This window comes from Psammomys obesus, unplaced genomic scaffold (genome assembly GCF_907164565.1).
Source record: "Psammomys obesus unplaced genomic scaffold, mPsaObe1.curated_primary_1811, whole genome shotgun sequence".
NCBI lineage: Eukaryota > Metazoa > Chordata > Mammalia > Rodentia > Muridae > Psammomys > Psammomys obesus.
This window is the reverse complement of record NW_026591598.1, coordinates 17006479-17031267: the sequence shown is the minus strand read 5'-3', so window position 1 is coordinate 17031267 and position 24789 is coordinate 17006479. Positions and strand designations below refer to the sequence as shown.

The 24789-nt window shown below is 51.3% G+C and overlaps 1 protein-coding gene across 2 annotated transcripts in view; it reads right to left on the bottom strand.

The window, feature by feature from the left end:
• Positions 1–24789, bottom strand: part of Capzb (capping actin protein of muscle Z-line subunit beta) — a 96707-nt gene that overhangs the window by 8251 nt on the left and 63667 nt on the right. For both annotated transcript variants that reach the window (XM_055610946.1, XM_055610945.1), the window contains exons 3-6: positions 23440–23561; positions 19071–19184; positions 2762–2903; positions 2321–2437 (exon numbers count right to left, since the gene is read on the bottom strand). In XM_055610946.1, coding sequence (XP_055466921.1) covers positions 2321–2437; positions 2762–2903; positions 19071–19184; positions 23440–23561 — 495 coding nt within the window. The remainder of the gene's footprint in view (positions 1–2320; positions 2438–2761; positions 2904–19070; positions 19185–23439; positions 23562–24789) is intronic.

Below are 24789 nucleotides of genomic sequence, written 5' to 3'. Positions count from 1 at the left end.
GAGGGAAGGGCCTGGGTCAGGCTGCTGGGGGAGAACAACACTGGGGAGAAGAGGGACCTGCTCATCCTTGATGCAGACTGCCCCTAACAGCTGGACAGAATGGAATGCAGGGTCAGTGCCTGGTAAGATGGCTCCAGGAACTACAGGAGGGGCTTGCCTTCCTCCTGACTGTGGAGGGGGTGTGTGACACTGGAAGGAAACCCTCAGCTTACCCATTGCCAAAAATACAGCGTGCGTGTGTGTGTGTGTGTGTGTATGTGTGTGTGTGCGCACGCACGCGTGTGTCTGTGTTGGGGGGAGACCACCCTCTTACCCCATCATTCACCATTCACAACTGGAGGCCACCCAAGCTCTGACCAAAAGAGTGTATGGGAGGAAGGGCATTTGTATTAGACACATGTGGGTTCAAATCTTAGCTCTTCTACTTTTGTTCCAGTCAATTATTCGTTTCCTCACCTGTTAAATGGAAGTGGCAACTGCCTAGAATCTACACAAAGAAGATAGCCATGCAGCCATGTCTGCTTGCTGTGTGCTGATCTACCCGACCTTCCTGGAACCCTTACCATCTATCCAAGGCAACCATAGAAAAACTTCCAGGGCTCATCTGGGCCTCACAGTTGAGGCCCTCAGCCCCACTGCCCTGCTCACTCAGGAGCTGTGCTTTCTTAGTGTGCATCTGTCTTTCCCGTGGCTCCTCCTCTTTATAATTACTGACACTGGAGGAGAGCCTCAGCTTTACTGCACCTTGGATGAGTTATGGCTCTGGCCCTGAGGATGATGACAGAAGCATGGATTTCCTCAGTAAAGCCCCGAGAGCGTGAGGCAGCAGATGCAATGCAGACAAGGTGTGCTGAGGACAGCCACTCAGCAGGCCGAGTTTGGCTTGGCAGGGCTGCTGAGCACGGCACTCCAGAGCCAGATGCTGGCCATGGGCTGACAGCGCTGATTTAAACTATTAGGAAGATGGTCGACTGAATGTGTGATTACAGACAGTTCACAGCAGCGAGGCAGGCAGGAAGCAGCCTCCGGATGGACTCAGGGGCTTCCACCCATTCACTGGATGGCAGGGAGAAGGGAAGGGCAGGCTGTGGTGGGGCTGGCTGCCCGAGGACTTGGCTGGCCTGCCCATGTCAAGGGCTCGAGAAGCCGAGGGCCCATGTTCACACAGCAGGATGAGCTCTGCCCTGAGTACTAGTGCTAGGTTCTGGGATGGTTCTAGAGGACCTAGGCTCCCTCTGGCCTTTATATATCGACATAGCACAGGTGGTGAAGAGTTTGCAGGGGAGACTCTATGGTTCCAGCAGCACCCCAGATGTGCAGGCTGGCACTGGCCTTGCACTGTTGTTTTTCAAATGCATGTAAGGTAACCTTGTGGCTTGCAGAATGCAAACCTACTTAAGAAAGGGTTACAACCCAAACTTTCCTGATGCGTGCTTCTTCTAAAGAGCTATCAAAAAGGTGGTTTTGCTGCTGTGAAATGAGCCTTCTAGGCAAACACTCTACCACTGAGCCTCACCCTGGCCCCCAGCAGAACAGCCTTGTTGAGAAGAGTCTTCTGGAGACAGACTCTCAAGAAAAAGAAGGGCTCTGCAGCAGGCTCTGAGTGCTTCTGCTCGCTTTGCTGTGTTTAGCTGCTCCCCATGCACAGGGCTTCCTACCTCAGTGCACAGTGCCATGAAGCCCTCTCCTAGGATGGAGAGGTATGCAAGGGGTCCCAGTAGTGCCAGGTTATACGCATGAAACTCTGGATGGACTGCTGAGGGACTGAAAGCTGCTTAGGTGCCTCTGGTTCCTAACGAAGATGCTAAGAGAAGCCTGTGCCGGGGCACACAGTGCCGGAAAGTCCAGGTTCTACGTGCTGCTCACAGCCTGAAAGGGACATCTAGTGACACCCAAGCAAAGGACAGGTGAGCAACAGCGAGGCAGAGCTTAGCAAACCTTCATGTGCACACAGCTGTAGAGCGGGCATGCAGATCCAGGTTCCCTACCCAGCACTCTCTGCTTCTGACAAGCAGGAGCTCAGGCCAGGCTTTTGAGCAAGCAACTAGGACTGAACTGCATGGAGCAGCTCACACGGAGCCCACAGCCTGACTGCTCACAAACTCTGCAACTCATGAGCATGGAAGACATGAGGCCGGCAATCACCCAGTCCTAGCTCAGCAGGCAGCCAGCTATCGTGCAGACCAGAGGACGGCGATGTGACGATCCCCTTAGCTGAAGGCTGGCAGTTGACCACACACACTCCCCCTAATCGGGGCGAAGGGCCCATTTGCTTCTGCCACCAGTGGGCACTGGCGAGAGGCTGGAGTGGAAGCCCTACCTGTCTGGTCAGGCTGCCTCCCAGGTTCATGGTGCCCGAGCCGGACTTGTTGGTTTGCAGCCAGAGCATCACCGTGGAGGTCAATTTGTAATGGGCAGTACGGCCACTGGACTTCTCCTGGGGACAGGGACATAACATCGTGAACCTGAGCTGAGGAGGGAGTTATGGATCCCCTTCCCCAAGCCACCTCCTCTCCCTTATAAAACCCCCTGGCTTTTACAGGGCAGAACCGCAATCGTTCCTTTAGCTCTCAGTGGACTATCAGCAACAGTGATCACTGTCACCCTGACTTCTCTTCACCCAATCGGCTTTAGGCAGGTTTAGGAGTTAGTAGGGGCTTCTACATATTGCCTGACCCCTGTGGTGGCATCTGGAGAGCAGGGCTGAACTGCAGGGTGTGGCTCCTGCACTGGGACACTGACCACCAGTTGGCTGCTGTACCTGCACTTCCACCACGTGGATGGAATCCCAGCAACCTTTGATCTTCTTGGACCCGTCTCCAGCCTTCTTTATGAGGATCACTCCAGCAAAGCCGTGATCCAGATCCCAGAGGTAGACAGATGAGACTCCACCTTCAAAATATCTGCAAGAGAAACACCCACGGACCATTAGATGCCGAGCCAAGCTCTGGGGTCCCAGACTGTTGTCAGCAATGATGCGCCCAGAAGATGACCTAGACACCTGTCTAGGATTAAGGACCCTCCAGGCCAGATGCCAGGGCTGACCTTTTGACCTGGCCTGACCATCCCATGGCTGGGGAGGCAGAAAAGCAAGGTCTTAGAAGCCGGGAAGATCAAGTCTCTTGAGCTCTGTGTCTTTGGCAAGCTTACTGAACTTCTCTGGGCTTCAGCTTCCTGCCAGTTAGAAGATCCAGTACAGTACGTCCCTCCTCATAGCACAGACCTGGCCATCACTGGAAAATGATGCTTCCAGAATCAACTCAGGAAGGCTGTCTGACAAGCCCACATCCTGAGCCACAAGTAATCATGCTGGTTTTTCAGAGTGACTTGCTATAGAAACCCAACAGAAATGAAGGGAGGTGTAGGGGACAGCACTTCCTCCTCAGGTCCAGCCAACACTGGAAAGTCCATGATCCAACAAAAGAGAAGAGGGGAAGAACGAAGAGGCCATTAGGCTAGGGTAGCAAATCCAAGGGTGACAGATAAGATGGCTGCGAAGATCTGTGAGGTCAGCTACTGTGACCTCAAACGCCACTGATAACCAAACAGCACAACTCCGGGAAATCATACCTCATGTGGCTAGTATTTTCCTCAACATAAAGTTCAGTACAGAACCCTAGGAAAGCCCACTAGTGCAACAGGCACACTCGCAGGGCTCAGGCTGGCACCATGGCAACAGGGCCTCGGCAGACATGGGCTGGTGTCAGCAGTGCCTTGACCAGCTCTGCCTGTGGCCCATGCAGTGAGGAACCACATGCTAGGGAAGGTGACTAGAGGCCAGGACCCTGAAGAAAAAGGTGGACATCCAGCACATGATTGTTTGGGGTGGAGAGGGTGGTTTCCGGTTGAAGAGTCAGGCTCTAACTATCCAGCCCTGGGCCAGGATATCCTTGAACTCGTGATCCCCTTGCCCTGGTCTCCTGAGTGCTAGGGGATTGGTGTGGAAATTACTTCTTGATATTGAAATGAAATACAGTCAAAATTAAAGAGCACCTGTAGGTTAGGTCACAGTAAAGCTGTTTTACAATTTAAAAAAAGCTGCATGCTGAAATCTTAATGCTAGAGAATGAGGGGGAGAGAAAGACAGAAGTCTTTGGGGAGCCAGTTATACCTACAGCTCCACATCCGTGGGCTTTAGTGAAAAAAGGAAAATGCCATGTGTACCAATTGTGCACTTTCTTCCTGTGATTCACTGAGGCGACTGCGCAACTGCTGCTGACTCAGCACCAGAGCTTCCACACACTAAGAAATCCTGCTGGCGCTGGGTGCAAGTGCCACTTGAGAGGCTGAGGCGAGACTTCCAGCAGTCTGAGACCAGGCTACACGTTGAGCTCTAGGCCAGATGGAGCTGCAGAGCAAGGCCCGCTCTCACAGCAACAACTCTAAAGCGACTTGGAAGACATGGAAAGAGGCATGTAGGTCCTCTGTAATTATCCTGTCATTTTATATGAAGGCCTTGGGCAGCCAAGGATTTTGATACCCACAGGGGCACCCTGTAGGCACCAAGGGCCATTGTACTATTTCTGCAATCTGAACTTGACTCAGTAACAAACCAACAGTATTTCCCACTGCCGCGCCAGCAAGACACACACCAGAGCGTAACTGAGAAGATCAGAGTTCCCCTCCTGCCAACGACACAGATCCTCCCCCAAATTCACAGTGCAGGCGCAATGGCTTTTCTACCTTCCACCCCTAACTTCCCAAGGAGGCTCCACTCTGCTCCCATATCCTTCCTTGCCCCTCCACTCACAGTTCCCAGAGGACTGGCCCAGCCCTCAGAGACAGGGCCACTTCCTGCACCTTTACTGTGAAGGAGGAATCAAACTGAATTTCTGGTCTTGCCTAACCACCAGCTGGGGTGGGACATAGCTCTCCTGCCCAACAGACATCTGTAAGTAGCTGGCTAAGTGCCCAAGTGCTGGCCAGAGTCCATGCTGCCCTCGAGCACAGATGGGCATTCGTGGGGCAGTGCTCAGGGCCATCACTCCGTGAATTCAGGATGCTGCCTACAAGGGGGTCTTGGACCCCACTTTTTCATGTTCACAAACTCAGCAAATGCCACTCTCCCCCTAGTACAAGGGAAACAAAGTACTGTGCTTTGGGACCTGAGGAGCCACTTCTCACAGGGTGGGCAGTGTATACCAGGGCATTCTAGAATGTTCCTTGGATGTGCAAAGATGGACTGGTCATCTCCAGGCCAACCCTGCGGGATGAGGCAAGAGATTCCGATTCGTGTTCTCATGTTCTGAGGCCATGGCTGTGGCTGCCGGGTGCTTTCTTTCACGCTCTACCCACTTGGCCCAGCGTCCTGGCCACCACCATCCTTCTTCCACGCATTGCTGCTGCTCTTGTTGTGGGACCACTCTTTCCCGTGTTGGCTCAGGCTGCCTCAGTGGGGACCAGCATAAATGTTGGTGCCTTGAAAGCTTTTGTCAACACTAACCAGTGACCAGTTCAAAAGCACGAGGTGACCTAACGCCCACCCTCAGTGGTCTGTGTTCTTCCAGAAAACAATAGCATTTGGGCTGTCCCAGCGGAAGCCTGGCCTCTGCTCTGAGCAGTTTCTCTCAGGTATCCTCAGGTTCCCCTATGGGCCACACAGGCTGGGTTTAGAGTTTCAAAATGCTGAAACTGAGAGAGGCAAAAAAATGCAAGCCCAAGGGTGACCTCCTTGGAGTTCCCCTCCCTGAGTTAAGAAGGTTTTTTTCAAGAACATCATAAAAAAAGAAATTTAAAAATTAGCCCACAATACCGTACATCAACATTTCCCACAAGTCTGATTTTTCCAAAGTTCCTTCCAGTCTTCGTTGAGATGTTGGATTTTTATGTAACTGTAAGGAATGGTGCCAGGTCGAGTGTGGCATTTTTCACGAGGCAGCTCATCTCCAGCCCTTTTCCACAGTGGCCAGTGTCCCAGGACTCCCAATGGCCATCTGACTTTCCATGGGGCTCTGCTGGCCGCAGAAGAGCCACACTGCCAGTTGCCTGCTCCCCATGAATTGGGGGTTCTCTGTGGGTCTCAGGGTGGATGAGCTGAGACTCCTCAGACAGGGCCCTAGTACCACAGCAATTCAAGAACAGACTTGATTCCAGACACCACGAGGGACCTCTGGGAAGTCAAGCGGCTGCAAGTCTCAACGTGACGGTCTGATACAGAGGGACTGAAGGCCGGGTGATTAGAAGGGCCATTTTGAAATCATGCAGAAGCCCCAGCATTGCTGGCAAGCACTGTGAGAAGGGAGGTGGCTGTGGGGTGCACAGACGGTTGTCCCCCCATTATATGGTTTATGGCTTTACTCTGCGCGTGAAGCATTAATTAAAGAAGGACCTCAACAAGGCTTTGAAAATTTACTCTTACCTACTGTACTTTGATCATAGTGACATGAAACAAGGAAAAAAATAATTTTATGTGGTTCACATTTATGAGTTTTTACATAAAGGCTTTTGTGGGTATTTTAAGAATGTGCTAAAATGCTGTCTGAAACCACATGAAGCCATTGGAGGCGTTTCCCGCCAGAACTAACAGCACACACACATGGAAGCATTTTGATTGGCCTTTGTACATTTAATGAGTCAAATAGTATTAATATTGTTTAAATGCTAACATGTTATTTTAATAAGGTGGCTCTGCCATGGCTCCAGGCCTGCTCTCCGGCCTTGCATGTCAACAAGACTGTGGGATCCAATGTGGCCAAGCACTGAGAGGGTAGGGATCTAGCTGATACAACTTGGAGCTCAAACTGGAGGTCCTGAAAATTTCAAAAGCCCCAGTTCTCTAAGGAGTAAGGGGAAGGGGTCCAGGAGAGAAAGGGCACACATGGGCTCCTACAGCAAGGTCAAGTGGAGAACATTCCTTAAAAGAGGAAAGCACAGGCTCTTTTCGGGTCTCCCACCTCAGTGGAAGTGAAAACAACACAGGAATGAAATCAACACAGCCAAAATGGCGCGGCCTGCTCAGGTCAGGAGACAGGAACCACCTCTTAGAAGACCAGAGATGTCATCTTGGACAAGGCTGGGCCATGAAGGGGTGGAACCCCAGAAGCCTCACAGCAGACTCAATGACAGATCACCAGGGCGTGTGTGCACGCATGTGTGTGCGTGTGTGTATAGAACATCAGCTTTGCTGGTGTCAGAGGAACAGACACCCATCAGCCACATGTCATCAGTCCCATCAGAAGCCTGGTGGCACTGGCGTCTGCAAAGGAGAACAGACCTGTAGAATGACTGACTGGTCTTGCGGCTGGGACTAGAGAGATGGGGCTTCAGGGGAAGAAGCCCTAATCCATCCATTTGAGAATGACAAAGTCATCCTTATAGTAAGTGGGGTACAAGGGCACACCTTTGCACTGGAGGAGGCAGGAGGCGCAAGGCAAGCCCCTCAGGGGGACTGGCCATTTGCCAGGGTGGCCAGTCACCATTATGCACTAGGTGAGTGCGTTCTCTGCTGCCCTTAAGATCCTTAAACTGGATCATGAGCTCTCTCCTGAGTTCCAGGTGACCTGTCCCAAGAACCCCTTTCCAGATGCACACTGTCAGTCATGTACAGAGCCCACGCCACAGTCTGCACTGCAGAACACAAAGGTGAAAACACAGCACACTCAAAATGCCCTACTTCACAGAAGTTAAAGTGTACTCTGGCCTCAGAGTGTTTGATGCCGAGGTGTGCAGAGCCTTGGACGGAAACTTGCTCTGGGAACCTGAGCTCTAACTGTGACCCACCCAATCTGCAGTCTTGGCCAGCCTGAGCTGCAGATGGAATGAGGAGATGGGCCTGGAGTGGCTTTGGAAGTTGGCTTACGATCCGGCCTCCTGGGATAGTGGCCAGGTCTGATTACAGAGGTTTCAAATGCATTGAGTCCTGGGCACCACCTTTAAGAAAGGTGGTAAGGCCATGCCCAGGACACACTTGCTGGGAGCTGACCCAGGCCCACAGACCCAGCTATAGTAGGGGCTTAAGACTCAAATATGGTAGGTGGGGATTTTTTTTTTTTCTGAAGCCAGATTAAATAAAACCAAGACATCTAGGCCTGGCTGCACACACATTTAGAAGGTTGAGACAGGAAGGTTCAAGTGATACCCAGGCAATTTGGCAAGGCCATGTCTGAAATATAAAAAAAAGTGTGGGGCTGGGGAGATGGCTCCATGGGTAAGAGAACTTTCTATGCAAACATGAGAATCTAAGTTTGAATCCCCAGTGCCCACGTAAAAACGCTGGGCATGGCCAGTGACATGGCCTAGCAGGGAAAGGCACCTGTTGCCAAGCCCGACAACTTTAGTCCAATCCCTGGGGCCTCCTACAACCACCTGGAGCAGGAATGTCACACTCCTCACACAGTCCTTCCTACAGTGGAGAACAGTACATGGCTTACCAGTCTACCATTAGCCTTGCATCAGTATCCCTGTCTGCCACGCCACACTCACACTGGCACATACTGACACCTGCTCTCTCAGCTGCTGCCAGCGCCTTGCCTCCCACCCCATACTTGGGTTCCGATTCTGCTGTCATCCACAGCCTGTGGGCGACCCTCCCATAGAGGATATGGGAGGAAGGGGTGAGACAAGAAAGCAACCATGTTCTGGGTTCTGTGGACAGCAAAGCCTTTTAGACAGAGTATGGTGTGGCCCAAGCAAAGGCACTGTGGAGCGGAGGAAACCGAGGTCAGCCTGGAGGGGCTACACTCTGGCACCTCTGTCAAGCCGAAGACTGACCAGGACAAAGGGAAGTTGCAAGGCCTCTGAGAGACAGAGGGAATGGCTAAGGGAGGCTGGCTGCAAAGCTACCTAAGGGTCTAGTGAAACTGTCAGAGCTGTCTCAACTGGTAAACCTCATTCATCATCTAGTGCCAGGCTGGCAGTGCTGGCAGCCCTCGGGTTCAGAACATTTCCCCTTGCTTCCTAAATGCCCTTCTGTCACAGACATGGTCTGTTCTGCCTATGAGATCTCACTAAACAGCAGCACAAGATTGTGACAGGTGGCCATTGGGACATTTTTCACTATCATCGGCATATAGACACATCAGGGACAAGGTCACATAGACAAGATTCTTACGCTTCATGACAGTTTGTGGTAAGGAGAACAACCAGGGACTGAGGTTCCAGCTCCCAGACAGTACCTTCACGACCCCCTCCACTAAAACCGCCAGGTCCTCAGCTACCAACAGTGGCTGGATTCTTGGACCACCCTCCACGTCATGATACAAGAAGGGACCTGCTTCCCACAGATGGGAGCAACTCAACTTCAGCTGTGGAATGAGGAGAGCCTCCAGTGTGCCTGAAGAGGTTTCTAAAGCCGGCTGCATGTCTCTGTGACATTCCTTTTGTACCCGCTGTCTACAAACTCCTGATTTACAAATCTCCAGCCAACAGGAGGAACCAGGAGCTGCCCCACATACACTAGTGTGAAGCTCAGAGAACTGCAGATGTCCGTAACTCTGAGGGGCTGGAAAGGGGTGCACCTCTGACTGATTAGAGATGCTCACTTTAAGAGTGTATGTGGCAGTGTATCTGGAGACAGGAGAAAATGACAGAGACCAAGAGCCCTGGCCTCAGTTCAGTGCCTGTTGGCAGCATCAAACTATTTTCCTTTGGCCCCTATGTATTCTGAACTACCCAGGAGTCATCCCCTCAGAAACATGAAGTACTGCAAAGCCTTGCTTCTACGGGCCCGGGAGCCAGACTTTGCTGCACACAAAATAGAGATTAACCTTGGCTTTGGTGGCTGTGTTCAGATATGATGCAGAAACCTTGTCACCCTTGTTTGTGTGTGAACAGCTGTTTTCACCACAGTTTACAGAACATGTCTCAGTCTGCCCACAGACAGGGGACAGGTAGCCTGTGGAAATTCCTTCCAGTACACACAGGTGCAACGATCCCCTGAGCAAACATAGCAATCAGCTTAGGCATGTGCAGCTTTAATGCCAGTCACACTCAGAAATGCACATCTGGGCCGCGGCTGTCCTTTATAGCCTCTCTTTACAGCCTTCGGGTTTTTTACTTGAAGGGAAATGAAGAAGGCCTCTCTGGAAACCACGGTGTGACTGGAGGGGCTTGGGGATCTGATGGATCATCTACACTCAACACAATGACTGCCTCTGCTTGCGCATTCCACACAGAAACGCAGCTGGCTCCGTCCCTTGAGCAGGGACTACCAAACCACCTCAATTAACCGAAGCTTAATTAACCTTCTTTGGTGACTTGTTTGGGGCTAAAGACTTTGAATACATGATTTCACAGTGAGGAAAACTGTAGGGGCTGAAGAGTTGGCTTCGTGGACTAAGTACTTGTTATGTACGCATGAGGATGTGCGCTGGGATCCCCACAACCCACATACAAACTGGCCATGGCAATGTGTAGCTGTAATCCCAGTACTGGCAAGTGAAGACAAGATTGTCCCTGGGCTCGCTGGCCAGTCTACCTAATCAGTGAGCTCAGGTTTAATGAGAGAGATCTTGTCTCAAAAAGTAAGGTGGAGATTAACAGAAGAAAACATTCGATGTCAACCACCGGCCTCCACACATGCTAGCATAGGAGGGCACACCTGTATAGACACATATGGAGAGTGTGTCTATGCGTATGTAAACACACACACAAACACACACAAGCCAAAACTGTATTCCAGAAAGGTGGGAATGTGCCCAAGCCACAGGCTGAAAAGGACGTGGCTGAGATGGTTGTCTGGAGTAGCTGGCTTACATTCTGTGCCCACACCAGGTTGACTGGCCTCACATCCTAGCTTCCAGGAGAAGTGACATACAACCTTCAGGCTGAAAACCTGCCACCACCAGGAATCAGATCAGGCAGGGAGCCCAGTGGGCTCCGAAGCCAGGGAATGCCACTGAACACCCTTACCAGAAATGTGGGAAGGAAAGACCCCTGCACCTCAGGAGCAGTGCAGGACCGTATCCTTGATCACTCGCCCCAAGCAATCGTCTGTCCATCACAGCAGCCTAGGAGGCAGCTCAGCCAGGGGAGTGAGGTACTCGGGAGAGACAAAGGGCTTGACAGCGGGGGAGCCAGGCCTGGCTTCCAGAGATGTTTTATTCCAGCATGCAGAACCACAGAAACCTGAGCGTGACTGAGTGCCATATGGTTATAGGAACCCAGAATTTGGGAGGAATCAGAGTCTCTGATGCTGGCTCTGGGGGATCATGTTCACAAACGAACTGCCTTTCCACACATTCCTGTTTTCCATTTAATGTTTTTTTAAGTAGATGAAACTCAGACAGTGCACACCAAGGCAGCCGATCCCCACTGTAGTCTCAAGATGCCAGATGATGGGAACTGCAGTGGTTTCTTCAATCACTGTCTCCTGGGGGTGTAATGTGTAAGCTCTACAGGGACTGAGACCTGTAGCAGATACCCACCTGAGAACAGAAGGCGTGGGGGGGGGGGGGAGACGCCCAGGAGAGCTGAAGCTCACTCTTCTCCCAGAAGGTGGCAGCCCTCACTAACCTATCTTCCTATTCGGTTACAATTCTACTACAGTGGGCCTGGGTCCTTACCTGCTCGCACCCTATACACAGGCTGAGACGTGCTAGGTTTGTGTCCCCAGGAGACAGGACATGTTTTTCAGAGCTGAAGACAGCAGTTACACATATTAAAACCAAATACTACTCACATTGCCAAATTCCAAAGCCTGACACCTCTGCTGCCCTGGGGTACAAGGTGCTCAACTACCGCCAGTCTCAGGACCTCTGCTCACCTTTGGACCCAAGCAAAGAAAAGGACACAGATCCATGGGAAGTGACGGGGGGGGGGGGGGGCACTGCGCCATGCTGGTCTCCCCAGTTCTAGAATTTTCTCACACATTCTTTGTTGCCTCATGCTGACTCGGTTTCCTCCTCTTCCTCAGCCTGCTGTGGGGGCTCAGAACCCAAGACCAAGGCACTGGGTGGACATTTCTAGTGGTGGGAAGCATAGGGCCTTCAACTGCAAACCTTACTTGACCAGATGAAGGGAAAAGTCTGAGCTAGGGACCAGCTGGCCAGTCTTATGAATCAGAATGTAAATATTTTTGGAGACAGAGGTTTGCCAAGGGAGTTGTGACCCACAGATTGAGAAGCACTGCTTTAACAGCTACTGAGACTTCAGGCTCTGTCACAAGGGATGTGTGGCTTCTGCACAGACCATTCATACAGCTTATGTCCTATTAGGGGATGGTGGGCTGCTCCTGGAGTTGGCTGTCTCTCACGAGCCAAGGCTAGCCTTACCAGCAGGCTCTCTGGAGGACCACAGCCTCAGGCCTGTTTGACCAGCTCTGCGATGACCATGCCAGCTGCCTGTCACCCGCCTTCTACGGCCTGATCCCCTTGCTTGTGATTCCCTCAGTATCTGCTGGGACGCATTATCAGCATTTACAGGATGGTGCAGGCATCTGTCCGTCTGTCCACAGTCCTGTATGTGCTTCTTCATCCTCTTGAGTGGGGGCCACAAGAGGCAGCGCAGGGTCTGGCTCTATCTCGGCTGAATCTACAAGGCCTGGCCCATAAATGACTGCTGAATGGCCTCCTCAGTTACCATGACAGGAACCATGACAGGAGCCTATGTCCTCACTGAACCCCAAGGGAAGATTCGTAAGAATCATTAACTCTAGTTCCCAGACATTTATTTGATGCCTTGCTATGTGGGCGTTGGCCAAGCACAGCATGGCTAGTGACAATGATGACATATCTGTCACTGTACCAAGGCCACAACCCCATAGCCCATAGCCACTCTCAGACACAGAGAAGGCATCACGCGGTAACTGTTGCAAGCAGAGTTAAGTCTGTGTGGCAGTAAGCCAGTTTGTGTACCCAAGTCACTTAGTGGGTAAGGGCAGAAAAGAGCCAAGGTCTCTCCGACTCTGTAGTTGACTCATGAAGGGAGGTGGTGATGTCTCCCACCTGAACCTCAGGCTGGGAGGCCTTCCTCAGCTCAGCCATGGCTTCCCATCTCTGCAGGGTTTCCCCAGGAAACCTCTCCCTGCCTCCTCCAAATGCACCACAAGAGTGGACATTAAGTGCATACATCTAGAAAGGACTCAGAGCACACAGACCAGAGAAATGTAGTTTCAGGGTTCTAGGACACTATGGTGACAGGATTCAGACACAAATGTGGTTGTCTTCCCTCCCTGGACCACGGTTGCTCAAATGTCGTAGATACTGGGGAGGAGCAGAAACAGCCACAGGTCTGAGATGGCTGCCAAGCGGAGCTAGGAAGGCTGGAAAGGCCATCTACCAAGCACCCCACCTATTCCTGCAGAGGCCCAGGGGCTTCTGGGACTGCCGCAGGGATGTCAACCTTGTTTTACTCTATAAAGTCCTTCCAGGAAAGCAGGGTTGATTAGAAAAGCTAATTACAGCTTTTGAAGATATTCTCAGACCCCAGACGAGGAAGCACACAGGGCTCCTTCCCACCCTGATCCTGGACCCCCAGACTCTGGCCTTCATTACGTTTTGATTTCAATCAATTGCACACCCCCTAAAATTAACTTATAAGGCCAATAAATTGTAACCGTGTGTTTGAAGGTATGATCTGCCCTGAGCTAAGAGCCAGGGATCGCAGAGCACAGGGCAAGATGTCTGCTGCAGATGGGAGTAATCAGCTCTGGAAGTGAGTGGTGCCAGGCCCCCTTCTCAGTTAGAACATCTGGTTTGGGGAAGAACCAGAGGCCAGGCCTAATCCAAACTGAGAGCTGGAGTAGGGCAAGTCGCCCGTCCTCTCTGGGAACCTGAAAGATCAAGGTGATGAACTTGGGCTCCTATCAGCCTACTGTGGTTCTCTGGCTAGTGAGAAGGCTGTGCTCCCAGCAGCAAGGAGCCACTGCCCTGCACTGGAGCATTCACTTCCAGGTTGCTCCTGCCCATTCCTCATACGTTTCCTACATGGAGCTGGCTGTACCATCAACTACCTTGACACCTGGAGAAGACGGAACAGCTAGGATTCCAGGGCCAGGGTGGAAGTGATAGGATGCAAGAGGAACCAGAGCAGGTGGTACCTTACACGGGCTGTCACTGAAGCAAGGCATGCCGGGCATCCTCCAGGCAGTTTCACAAATCAGCTCTACCTAAAACCTCATGCTGTCTGGGCACAGTGTCCCAGGTGCTCTCCAGGAGGAATTAAAAAAGTTATTGTGATTATTTCTGCCCAAGATGGCAAAGAAGGAAGGCAGTAAAATGAGGGGGGTGGTGAACAGAGAAGGGGAGGCTGGAGGGGGCAGGGAACAGGGAAAGTGGAAACCAAGAGACTTCAAAGGCATCAAGGGAGGACCCCAGCGTGGCTCCCTGGGTCCTACTTTCCCTGTCTACCTCAGGGACCGCTAGCCCTTTATCCCTAATTGAGAAATGTTCACAGGCCTGCATGGGAGTTATAAGCCAGAGGGTCTGCAAGGCAGCGACCCTGGCCCAGCTGCCACTCCAGCCCAGACAGACTCCATGTGCTGGGGATTACCTCCAATTCCCTGCAAAGTCAAAATCTGCACAGACCAGGATCAAAGCCGGGGCCTGAAGATAACAATCTAGCCTCTCCCTGGAGCTCATGGCAAGGATTTCTGCACTCATGGCAGAAACCCCTCAGGAGGCACTGAGCACTCCCCATCTCTGAAGAGCTGATACTCCCTGCCCTCTTCTTCCATGATCTAAGAACTTCGAGGAATAAAGACTAGGTCACAGGCTTAGGGCAGGTGACCATGACTATATGCATGCGTTGTTGCTGCTGTACACTGGGTCTCATGGGCAGCACAGCCATGTAGGCCCTGCACTGTTAGGAGTACAGTCAAACCTCCATGTAAGTTAGTGTTAGGGAGGGTTAGTGCACAGACAGAAGGGTCCCCTGAGGTTCACAGCAGCCCAGTGTTCTGAGAGGAGCCTGGGAGTTCTTCATATACTAGGTAGGTGGTTGAAGGCTTGAGCATAGATCAAGCATGGCCTTTACTCTCTGACTTGCCATGATCCAGTAATTCCCAACTACTAGGAACCATTGGAAGTTAAAAATGGGAATGCTTTCACACACCCCAGTCATGCCACACCAGCTTCAGTTACCCAGCCTTCTCAGGCACAGCATGGGGCCTGGCCTGCTAGGAGATGCCAGATGTTCAATTGTTCCTTTTCCTTCTGGAAGGGGTGGCTTTGCTTGAAGATAGGTGTATTTTCACTGGGCCTGAAGCCAGCCTGCCTTCTTGGACCCTCATGGGGATATCTAGCACTGGGTGAGATGTCTCCTCCCAGAGGGGCCTGTGTGTCTGGTTTGTTTGCCAACATGAAGAAAAGGTAAGCGCTGAATCCCTGCAGCTCCACTCATGGGGGTGACAACTGAATCTTCCTGTGGGCATAGTTCAATGGCAGGAGGAACCACGAGAGAAAGGCACGGTCTGCCTCCCCCACACACCAGGCAACAATGTGGAAAAACCCCTCAGTGCCACAAAGGCCTCCTGAACACCTAAGACTTCTTGCTCCAAAGCGAGGCGGAAAAGGCCTCTGGCTCCAGGGCCACTGATGATCACACAAACAATACCCAGGTGCTGAGAAGCTGAGAATGAGTTTGAGGAACTAAGGTGCTTAAAAAATGAGAAAAAAAGATGATTTGTTTTCTTAATATTTGCCCCAGAAATGGGGTGGTTCAAGTCATGTAAGTCCTACCATGTGTTCTTGGGAAATTCCTTAGGCTCTGATGATAATGGATGGTAGGACCCACATGACAACCCCCAAACTTTCCCTCAAGTGAGTTGTGTCTCCTGTCACATGGGCAGAAGCTGGCCTCACAGTAATCAGCCAAGCAGGGGGACCTTCCTGTTCCTGAGCCTCTGTACTCTCCCCTTCTTCTTGCCCAGCACACTTGGAACCTCAGGACATCAAAAACATAGAGTCCATCCTGCCACCTTCATACAGCCCTTAATGACAAAAGAGAGATGTCTGCCATAATGGCCAACCAACCAAGCTTCTCAGCAGTGTTCTCGCATGTGAGCTAGGGGACAAACAGAGACAGAGCACAGCAGAGCAGTGTGGTCTCCACCTAGACCTGGCCCTGATGGCAGCCCTGATGGCAATGCATCAGAACCATTTCACTAAGGGAGAAACACCTCAGCTGTTTAAACAGCCTTGGCACCAAACCTAAACAGACAGCCTCAAGGGTCATGGGGAAGCTGGGTGGCCTCCACAGCTCTGCAGGATCACGAGGTAGCTCGGCTCCCCCGACACGTGGAGACCCAACACTTCAGAGAGCCACTGCCCACTCCCATCTGACGCTTGGCTGGCAGCAGGCTGTCTTCCCAGAATGTCCTAAGGTGGTTGGTCTATGACAAACTTTCAAAACTATAAAGGGGCTAAATATGACAGGCTTTCAAATCCTCTTGTGATTTCAGAGCCAAGTTGTGTGATTGCCCAGGGTGGCAGCCTGGGGCACTGGTACCAGAGCTCCTCTGCCCGCCTGGAGCCTTTGGACACCAGTCTTCAGTTCCAGAGCCACCTGAAAAGGCAGCGCGGCACTACTTTCCTGTCACCTACTTGATGGCTTGACTCACTTCAATGTGTGCTGTTAGTTCTTCTGATACCTTCATCAGAGAGGCACTCAAAGGCCTCTGCGCATTGCACATACGAATGAATGACTTTGGGGTTGGGTGGAGATGTGTACTGCTAAATTGTCATGAGTTTCACACAATGTAGTCACGCGAGAAGAGGAAACCTCAATTCAGGATTGCCTCTACCAGACTGCTCTGTGTGCAAGTCTGTGGGGGCATTTTCTTGATTAATGACTTACGTGGGAGTAATGGGAGGGGCCCAGGCCACTGTGGGCAGTGCCACCCTTCAGAAGATGGCCCCAGCTTATACAGGAAAGGTTTAATGGGCAAGCCACGAAAATGCAGACAGTATGCAACGATCCTCCATGGTCTCTGAGCTCCTGCTTCTTCCTTTCATGGTCAAATGAAACCCACGAGAGAAATAAGCCTGCTCCTCCCCAAGCTAGCTTTAGTCAAGTGTTTTATCACAGCAACAGAAAGAAAAGAGAACAGGATGGTGCTGTCCCCTACTTCTGCCAAGTTCTGGCTGCTGAACTTGTCTAAGCTGCTCTGAACTTCTGAACATGTCCGTTCATCTCTGTGAGAGGATGGTCCCTAAGGAGGCAGTCACACTCCACGGTCAATGGACAGTGACTTATTATTACCACTGCTGTCTTACGCTCAATATTCCTGCAACATGAAAGTGACTCCATTGGCCACTCAGGTTGAAGAACTCATTCACTTGAAGCTGTTTTTATGGTGAGGTGAAATCAGATAGTAGGGAAAAAAAAAATAAAGGATAACAGGGCAGCTTTTTAGCACCACCCAGAGGAGCGATCCCACAAAGGGGCAAATCAGAGATGTGAGACCCCTAGTTACTTAGATACTGTGAGAATAACAGTTATGTAAATGCCAAAGCAAAAGGAGATTTGAATTCAGCTCTCTCAATCTCTGCGCCCTCCTTAAGGAAGGGGACCTTCTAACTTTGAATTAAAAGGCATCAGTATGTAAAGCCTTGCCATTTAAGACACTGAGAGCGATCTGCCACACAGGCAAGTATGTGGGGGAGGGACTGAAATGTTTAAGACCATGATGGCTTCCTGATGACCATATGTCACACTGAAAAGGAGCCTTTTCCTCCCACACGTGTCACAGCAAGCTGAGGTGACTGGGAAAGACCAGCCCACAGTGTGCTCGCTGGAGCCATAGCCTGCCCTCACCACAGGGTCACTGCTCAAATTCGCTGCTTCTCTCACTTCTATCTTCTTGCCTCTAGGCTAGACCAGGGCTGAGGCAAGCAGAGAGGCAGGGTCAAATCCCACCCACCTCAGGGCTCAAGAGGTGACATACAAAAAGGCACAACCAAGCTCAGCCTTCTGCGGCCTGCAAGCCTAACATGGTGACTATCTGGCCCTTCCCAGGAGCGCGCGGGGCGGGGGATTTGTACCAACTCCGTACTACTGTGTTTCTAATACAGAACTTAAGATGAGATTCTATTGATTAAACACATAGCCTTCTCTGGAGCCCTTCCTCAAAAGAGTGACAGCTTAACGACCTAGCGTCTCAGTGGCATGGTGATATGCAAAATTAGAGCAAACAGGAATGGAAAGAACACTGAAATACTTCCATGAACTGGTGCCCTGATCAGCTGAAGATTCAGAGTTGTTAGTCGAGGTCTAAGGAGGTAGCTTGGTTGGTGAGATACAAGCATGGAGACCTCAGTTTTGATCCCCATCACACATGTAAAAAGCTAGACATGTCCACATGAGCCCATAACCCTGGCACTTAGGTGGATGGGTGGGTTTGGGATAAGGAGGATTCTTAGAGTTTGCTAGCCAGTGGGTCCTGCCAAACAGGTGAGACCCTGTTTCAATAAGTAAAATGGAGAGTGATGGTGGATGAGTCTTGACATGGCCCTCTGGCCTCCATGTGTGAATATGTCACACACAGATGCAAACAGGTACACACGTGGAGGGAGGGAGGGAGGAAGGGATGGCGGGCAAAAAGATGTTGGTTTGGAAAGGGATTGCCATACCCACTGCATGAGACTCAGCTCATTCTGCCCTGGCAACTGGGCAGTCACCGCATGGGCGCCCCAGCTCCAGTCCAACAGAATCCTATCTAAGAGCTGTGCTGTAACACCTGTAACCTCCACACTTGGATCACAAATTCAGGCAGCCTGAGCTACATAGAGAGACTGTGTCTCAGCTGTGTATGTGTGACTGATTATCTGTGTTTGAGTCTTGGCTCTGCCCTTGCCTTGGACAAATTCCTCATTCTCTCTGTGTGAGTGCTATCTGCTGCCTGTGCCACTGTGGCATCTAAACGCCTTATTTTTACTGAAAAAGCTATTCATTTGCGAGGACATGAGACAGTGGGAATGCAAAATGCCTGCCCTGCCTGTCTTACACTCGTCGGTGCTCTCCCCACTTACCTGCCACTGTTGTGAATGGTAACAGAGTGATATGGTCATGTCTGCATAGGGCAGCAACTTGTCGCAAACCAAGTGACCAGGCAGCAGAGCCAAGGAAGAGTGCTTAGCCCAGCCACGTGCTCCTGTCAGTTTCCCCGTCAGAGCCCCCGAGCACAGGTAACTCACAGGTCTCGGTACTGGTCAAAGGCGTTGTTGGCCTCCACCTCCAGCTTTCTCAGTCGAGCCGATGGCATGGCCCCATCTTCCAAAGGAGGATCATACTTGTTACTCCACGGTGACCTGAAGGAAGGAGACGGTCCTATGAATCATCCCAGAGACGCTTAGCCCAAGCTCAGCTGCCTTAAGTTCAGAGGCCAAGTCACCAAGAGGCTTTTTGGAGACTCTTAAAAAGCAAAGGTTCAGAAGCTGGCAGACTGGCTAATGCAGCAAACACCTTAGCTCCAAGCCTCACTTCTTCCTGTGGAAAACAAGGTTACCATCTGCTACTCATAGGCTACTTCGAGGAACTGACAGAAAGACTGCCAAGGGCCTTGGCCACAAATACCAGTGTTTCCCTGATTCCTCTGTGTTTACCATCAAAGTAGTCAGTTGGTGCCCATCGCCTCCCTGAGTTGCTGGAGGCTCCTTAGGCCTCAAACAGTAAGTAATAAGAAGACAGCTGTCAGTTACAGAAGCAGGCACTGGATCTGGACACTCTGGGAAATTGAGTGCCTGGCTCCCAAGGGAACATAGCCACTTCCCCAACACACAGGGCTAAGCACACATGAAGACTGTGTTTTGTTAGTTAGCGAAGGTGGAGATCTCAGGGCTGGATGATTAGACAGAAGAGAATTAACAAGTGAGACTGGGGGAGGCTGTAACGATGTCTCAGCCATTAAGGGCACTTGCTGCTCTTCCAGAGGATACAAGTTTGATTCCCTGCACACTCATGGCAGCTCACACCTGTAACTCCAGTTCCACGGAATCCAACATCCTCTATCCTCTTGTGGTCTCCATGGTGCCAGGAATGAAACTGGTACATTGACATACGTGCAGGCAAAACATCCATACACACAGAAATATAAAGTAAAAATTTCACCACGTGAGGGAGTAACAAAGAGGAGGGCAAGATGTGACTACCTGTAGAGAAGCCTTAGACACTCTTGAGGATGAACACGCCCTGACATGGTGGCCCACAGGGCCTTACACTGCCTTCCTTTCTCCCAGGGAACATTGAGCCTTACACCCTTTCAATTTGGGATTAACGTTAAGAGAGGAGAAGTATGATCGCTGTCTCTTGGGCCCCCACCTTGGTGAGCTATGAGCCACATGAAAGGTGAAAGCTGAGGGTTGGGGGTGGCTGTAGAGCTCCAGACTTCACAGGGATGGCCCTTAGAGTGCACAGGGGTTAGAGTTGCTGTGTGTAGTCTCTTGAGGGCTCTGGGCTGCAAATGTGCCTACCCACAAAGAGCAGGGCCTTTAGAAACCTTTCTGTGTTCAAGTCCCTAGGTTCAACTCCCAAATAAAACAAGAAACCTCCTTTCCAAGTTCAAGCCTGTCCACCGCTCCCCACAGAGCTGAAGACCTTGGCCAGATCAGGGTCGAGGGAGCAGCCCAGGCCTTTCTCCCAGGGACACTCCAAGACCAGCACTAGCTCAAGTCTTTGCTGAGGAGCACCTGTGAGGTGTCTGCCTGTATGGCACCCTGACAAGCTCGGCGGGGTCCTTCAGGCCAACAAACAGGGAGTGACAACAGAGCTGCAGCGGTATGACATGCTCACAGCCCTGGCAGCTGTGAAGCTGATGCAGGAGGATCAAGTCTGAGTCCAGCCTGGGCTACATAACCAGATTCTATCTCTAAAACACAACAAAACAAGAAGAAAAGGAAGAGCAGGAGGGGGGCTGGAGAGATGGCTCAGCGGTTAAGAGCACTGGGGCTGCTGCCCCAGAGGACCCAGGTTCAATTCCCAGCACCCACATGGCAGCTCACAACTGTCTGTAATTCCAGGATCTAACACCCTCACAGAGACATCCATGCAGGCAAAACACCAATGTGGATAAAATAAAAATAAATAAATTTTAAAAAAAAGGAAGCCCAGGAGGGAGAGAAGGAAGGAGGGAAACTCAAAAAGGCTTCTTTCCTCAGATCTCAGTGGCCAGCTGATAGGTACAGGCGGTTACCACTACTTCCTGGTTAGTACAGTTTGGCTCTTCTGCTAGGGGATAGCAGGCAAGAACCCAGGACTCGGACCTGGACCCCACCTCCCCCAACCCTGCTTCCTCTGAGACCCTCCTGGCATACTTAGCCAGGCAAGTCCCCCTACCCCCAGTCATCTTCACATGGCATAGAGGACCCAACCCATGACTCTCTTTGAAAGGCAACCTGGAACCTGCAAGATGACTCAGGCAAAGGTGTTTGTTGCCAAGCCTGACCACCTGAGTTCAACCCCCAGGACCCACATGGTGGAAGGAGAGAACTGACTCCTTCAGATTCTGATCTCTATAAGCTCACGTGTGCACACACCTGCATACACACATGCAAAATAAATGTGGTTAAAAAATACTTTAAAGCAAGACCTCCCCACCCCCAAAAAAGCAACCTGTTAGGACACAAGCACCCATGCTCATGCGGACATGCAGACCAGGGTCTGAGGTCTAAGAAGCCTATAAGTGCATTTCACATTCCTCCTGCCTCAGACGACAACAACGGCGTTTCAGCCGTTAGGCCTGGAGCCGGGGTAATTGTAGCTGGGGGAAAAATCATAACATTACCCAGAATATTCTTAGTGGAAGGGGCACTCAGAACACATTTAAGAGCTTAAATGGAGGCCATTTGAGAAAAGACAGATGGATAGGAATGCTTAGATTTCAAAAGTCAGGCCTTTCATTTCCCCAGAAGGCTTTTTGTTTCAGCTAACAGGTTTCAAGCAGCGCTGCTGGCAGCGGCCTCGCCATAAGGATCTTATTTAAGCAGACGATCAAACACAGGATGGAAATGTGTGGAGAAAATCAGAGGACCTTGAAGTTTCAGATCCAGAGGGGAGAGGGAAGCGCTCTCCTTCCCTCCTCTGCTCCCCCGTGAGGTTCAGATCCCCACAGCCTTCTGGTGCCTGGGGAGCAGGGGTGCCCTGGAAGGGCTGAAGCCCTTGAGGGAGGGGCGCACAAACCTGGACTTCATCCTATTCTTCCCTGCATGTCTGCAGAGCAGCTTCCTTACTTGTGCAGACTCAACTCCAGCATTCTAGAGCACAGTTGTGACCGAGACTCAGCTGGCTCCTCATTCTGGACCCCCCCCCCCCATTCTCTTTAGCAGTATGTTTGCAATCTGTATCACTGATGCGTGTGCTTGTGTTATGATCTGTTTGCATTCCTCACAGAACAGACTCCAGGAAAAGAGCCATGAGCAGTACCTGGAACACAGGTCACACTTACAGAATGATGCTCCTGCATGTTCTGCTGGATGACTGGCCACACTGATTCTGTTCTGTAGACCACAAATGACAAGGGACGGCCAAAGTCCCATCGTTCCTAATAGAAGCACTCCTGGCTTGGAGCCCACACTGCTGCTCCTAGACACTCTCCCTGTTTCCCCAAAACCAACGCTCTCCAAAAAGAACACTGGTAGTGTGGTCTCTATTAAGGCCAAACCCAGTATGTGCATCTCCAGGGAAATCCTAGAACGTTCTGGGAATTTTAACACTTGGAATTATTATTATTGGTTTTTTTTTTTCAAGACAGGGTTTCTCTGTGTAGTCTTGGCTGTCCTGGATTTGCTTTGTAGACCAGGAGGGCCTTGAACTCACAGAAATCCACTGGCCTCTACCTCCCAGAGTGCTGGGATTATAGGCATAAGACTCTGTCCTCAGCCACACTTAGAATTTTTAAGGAAAATTATCCCAAGTGAGCCAGGCATGGTGGCACACACCTTTAATCCCAGCCCTTGAGAGGCAGAGGCAGGAGTATCTCTGTGAGTTTGAGGCCAGCCTGGTCTACAGAGAGTTACAAGGTTTACATATGAGGCCATCTCAAAACAATTACTTGGTTGGTTAGTTAGTGAATCCTTTAAAAACATCTAGCCCAGGACCATCTCCTTTACCAGTCCTTCTGGAGTTGACCACAGCTTCTTCTGGGCGTCTTCCCCAAGGCCCTGAGCCAGTTCTCAACTGGCTGTGCGGATCCCGGTATAGCTACTCATCAGCTACTAGATGTGTTTTCCTGGGCAGGGACCAATGTCAACTTGGCCTCCTGCAGCAGCCCACATGGTGATGGCAAAGGAAAGTAGAGAGGAAGAAAGGAAGGAAGGGCGGAAGGATGGACACACCACCCCATCAGGGTAGCTGGCCCTGAAACAGCATGGCTCTTCCATTAGACTGCAAGACACTACAGCCCTCTCTTTCATGTTCAGGGGAGGCACAAACATAGGCCCGTTAGTGGATCAGACGGTTAGCTGAAAGGAGGAGGAGGAAGGACAAACAGAACAATGGGTGGCCAGGCCACCAGTGTGCCAGCGCAGAGGCCTCGGTGCTGGAGGTAAGCACTGCGGGCTGTGAGCTCACCTGTAGGAGTCCCCGTCTCTGTTGTAGTCGCATAAAAGGTAATCCTTGCCCACCACCTTGTCTCTGGCAATTTTCAGTGGCTGGTCAACAGAAGACAGGAGATCTTCACATAGACTGGGAACCTGGAGAAAGAGGGGACAAGGGGACGTGTGGTTACAGTAACAGCTCCAGTTCAGGTCCAGGCTAACATCTGGCTTGTAGCCCTGTCAAGATTCCGAGTCTGTCCGTTCCTCTCCACATGTGCCCGACACCAACCGTGTCTCTCTACAAAGAAACCTGGTTGTGAGCTGTCGTGGAGCGTGACTTCCAATGTCGTCTTTCCAAACTCAGGTGTGGCTTTAATTACCTGACCACCAGGGTGGTCTGAATGAGGATGTGTGCACTGGGTATTGGTCTCTGGTGGACAAAATACCAGCTCAGGCCCCGAGAAGAAGGCAAACACTTCCAATACACAGGAATGCTAAGAACTCAAAGAATAACGGGCTCTGGAGAACTCCCGCAGGCTCCTATGCCGGGTGGAGTTTCCAGCTCTTTCCAGGCCCCTGGCCAAGCGTTACCAGGCTGCTCATAGCCGGCTGTTTCTGCTATAGAGGTAGTTATCCATGTGCTGTCCTCAGCAGAGTACAGTCAGCTCACCTGAAGCTTTACCTGGGCTATACAGCAGAGGATGCCAGTTAGACAGCTTCGTGGCTTGGGGGGAGGATGACGGGGGGTACAACAAACCATGGGGTGCTGCCAACTCCTACTGCAGCCTTTGAGGGAGCAGGTTGGGCTGCCTCCTCCCAACACAAACATCAGTCCCCACCAGAATATTCCAGGAAGGGACGGCAGAAGCGGATGCCTTTCCGCTTGAGTCACTTCCACACTGTTTCCATGTCCTGACTTTCTCATTTCAGGGCCTGGGTTTATGGGGACCCTGCCTCATCATTTACCAGGCACAGGGCTGCTAACATACCAGTAACTCTTGGAAAAGGGACTGTCTACAAAGGGGGCCACCTGTAGCTCAGGTCCTGTGTCTCTCCCAAAGGCCAGCATCACTAGCACAAGCAGGCTCTGATGCTTCAGGCTGCTGTCCCAGGGCACATCACAGCTCAGTGTGGACAGTGCCACCCAGCCCTGGAACATCTCTTGCTCCATGGATGGTCCATCTTTTGCACATACACTGGCCCCCAAGGAGAAGCACACACTTCCAGGCAAAGCAGGACATGCTCATTTTCAGAATTTGGTCCCCATGCACCTGAGCAGCCAACCAACCAACAGGCAGGGTCTTTTCAACGTTAGCTTTGGCGATAATCCTCTCTTATCACCTCTAAGTACCTGCTGGGTATTGCATACCATGTTGAGCCAGGT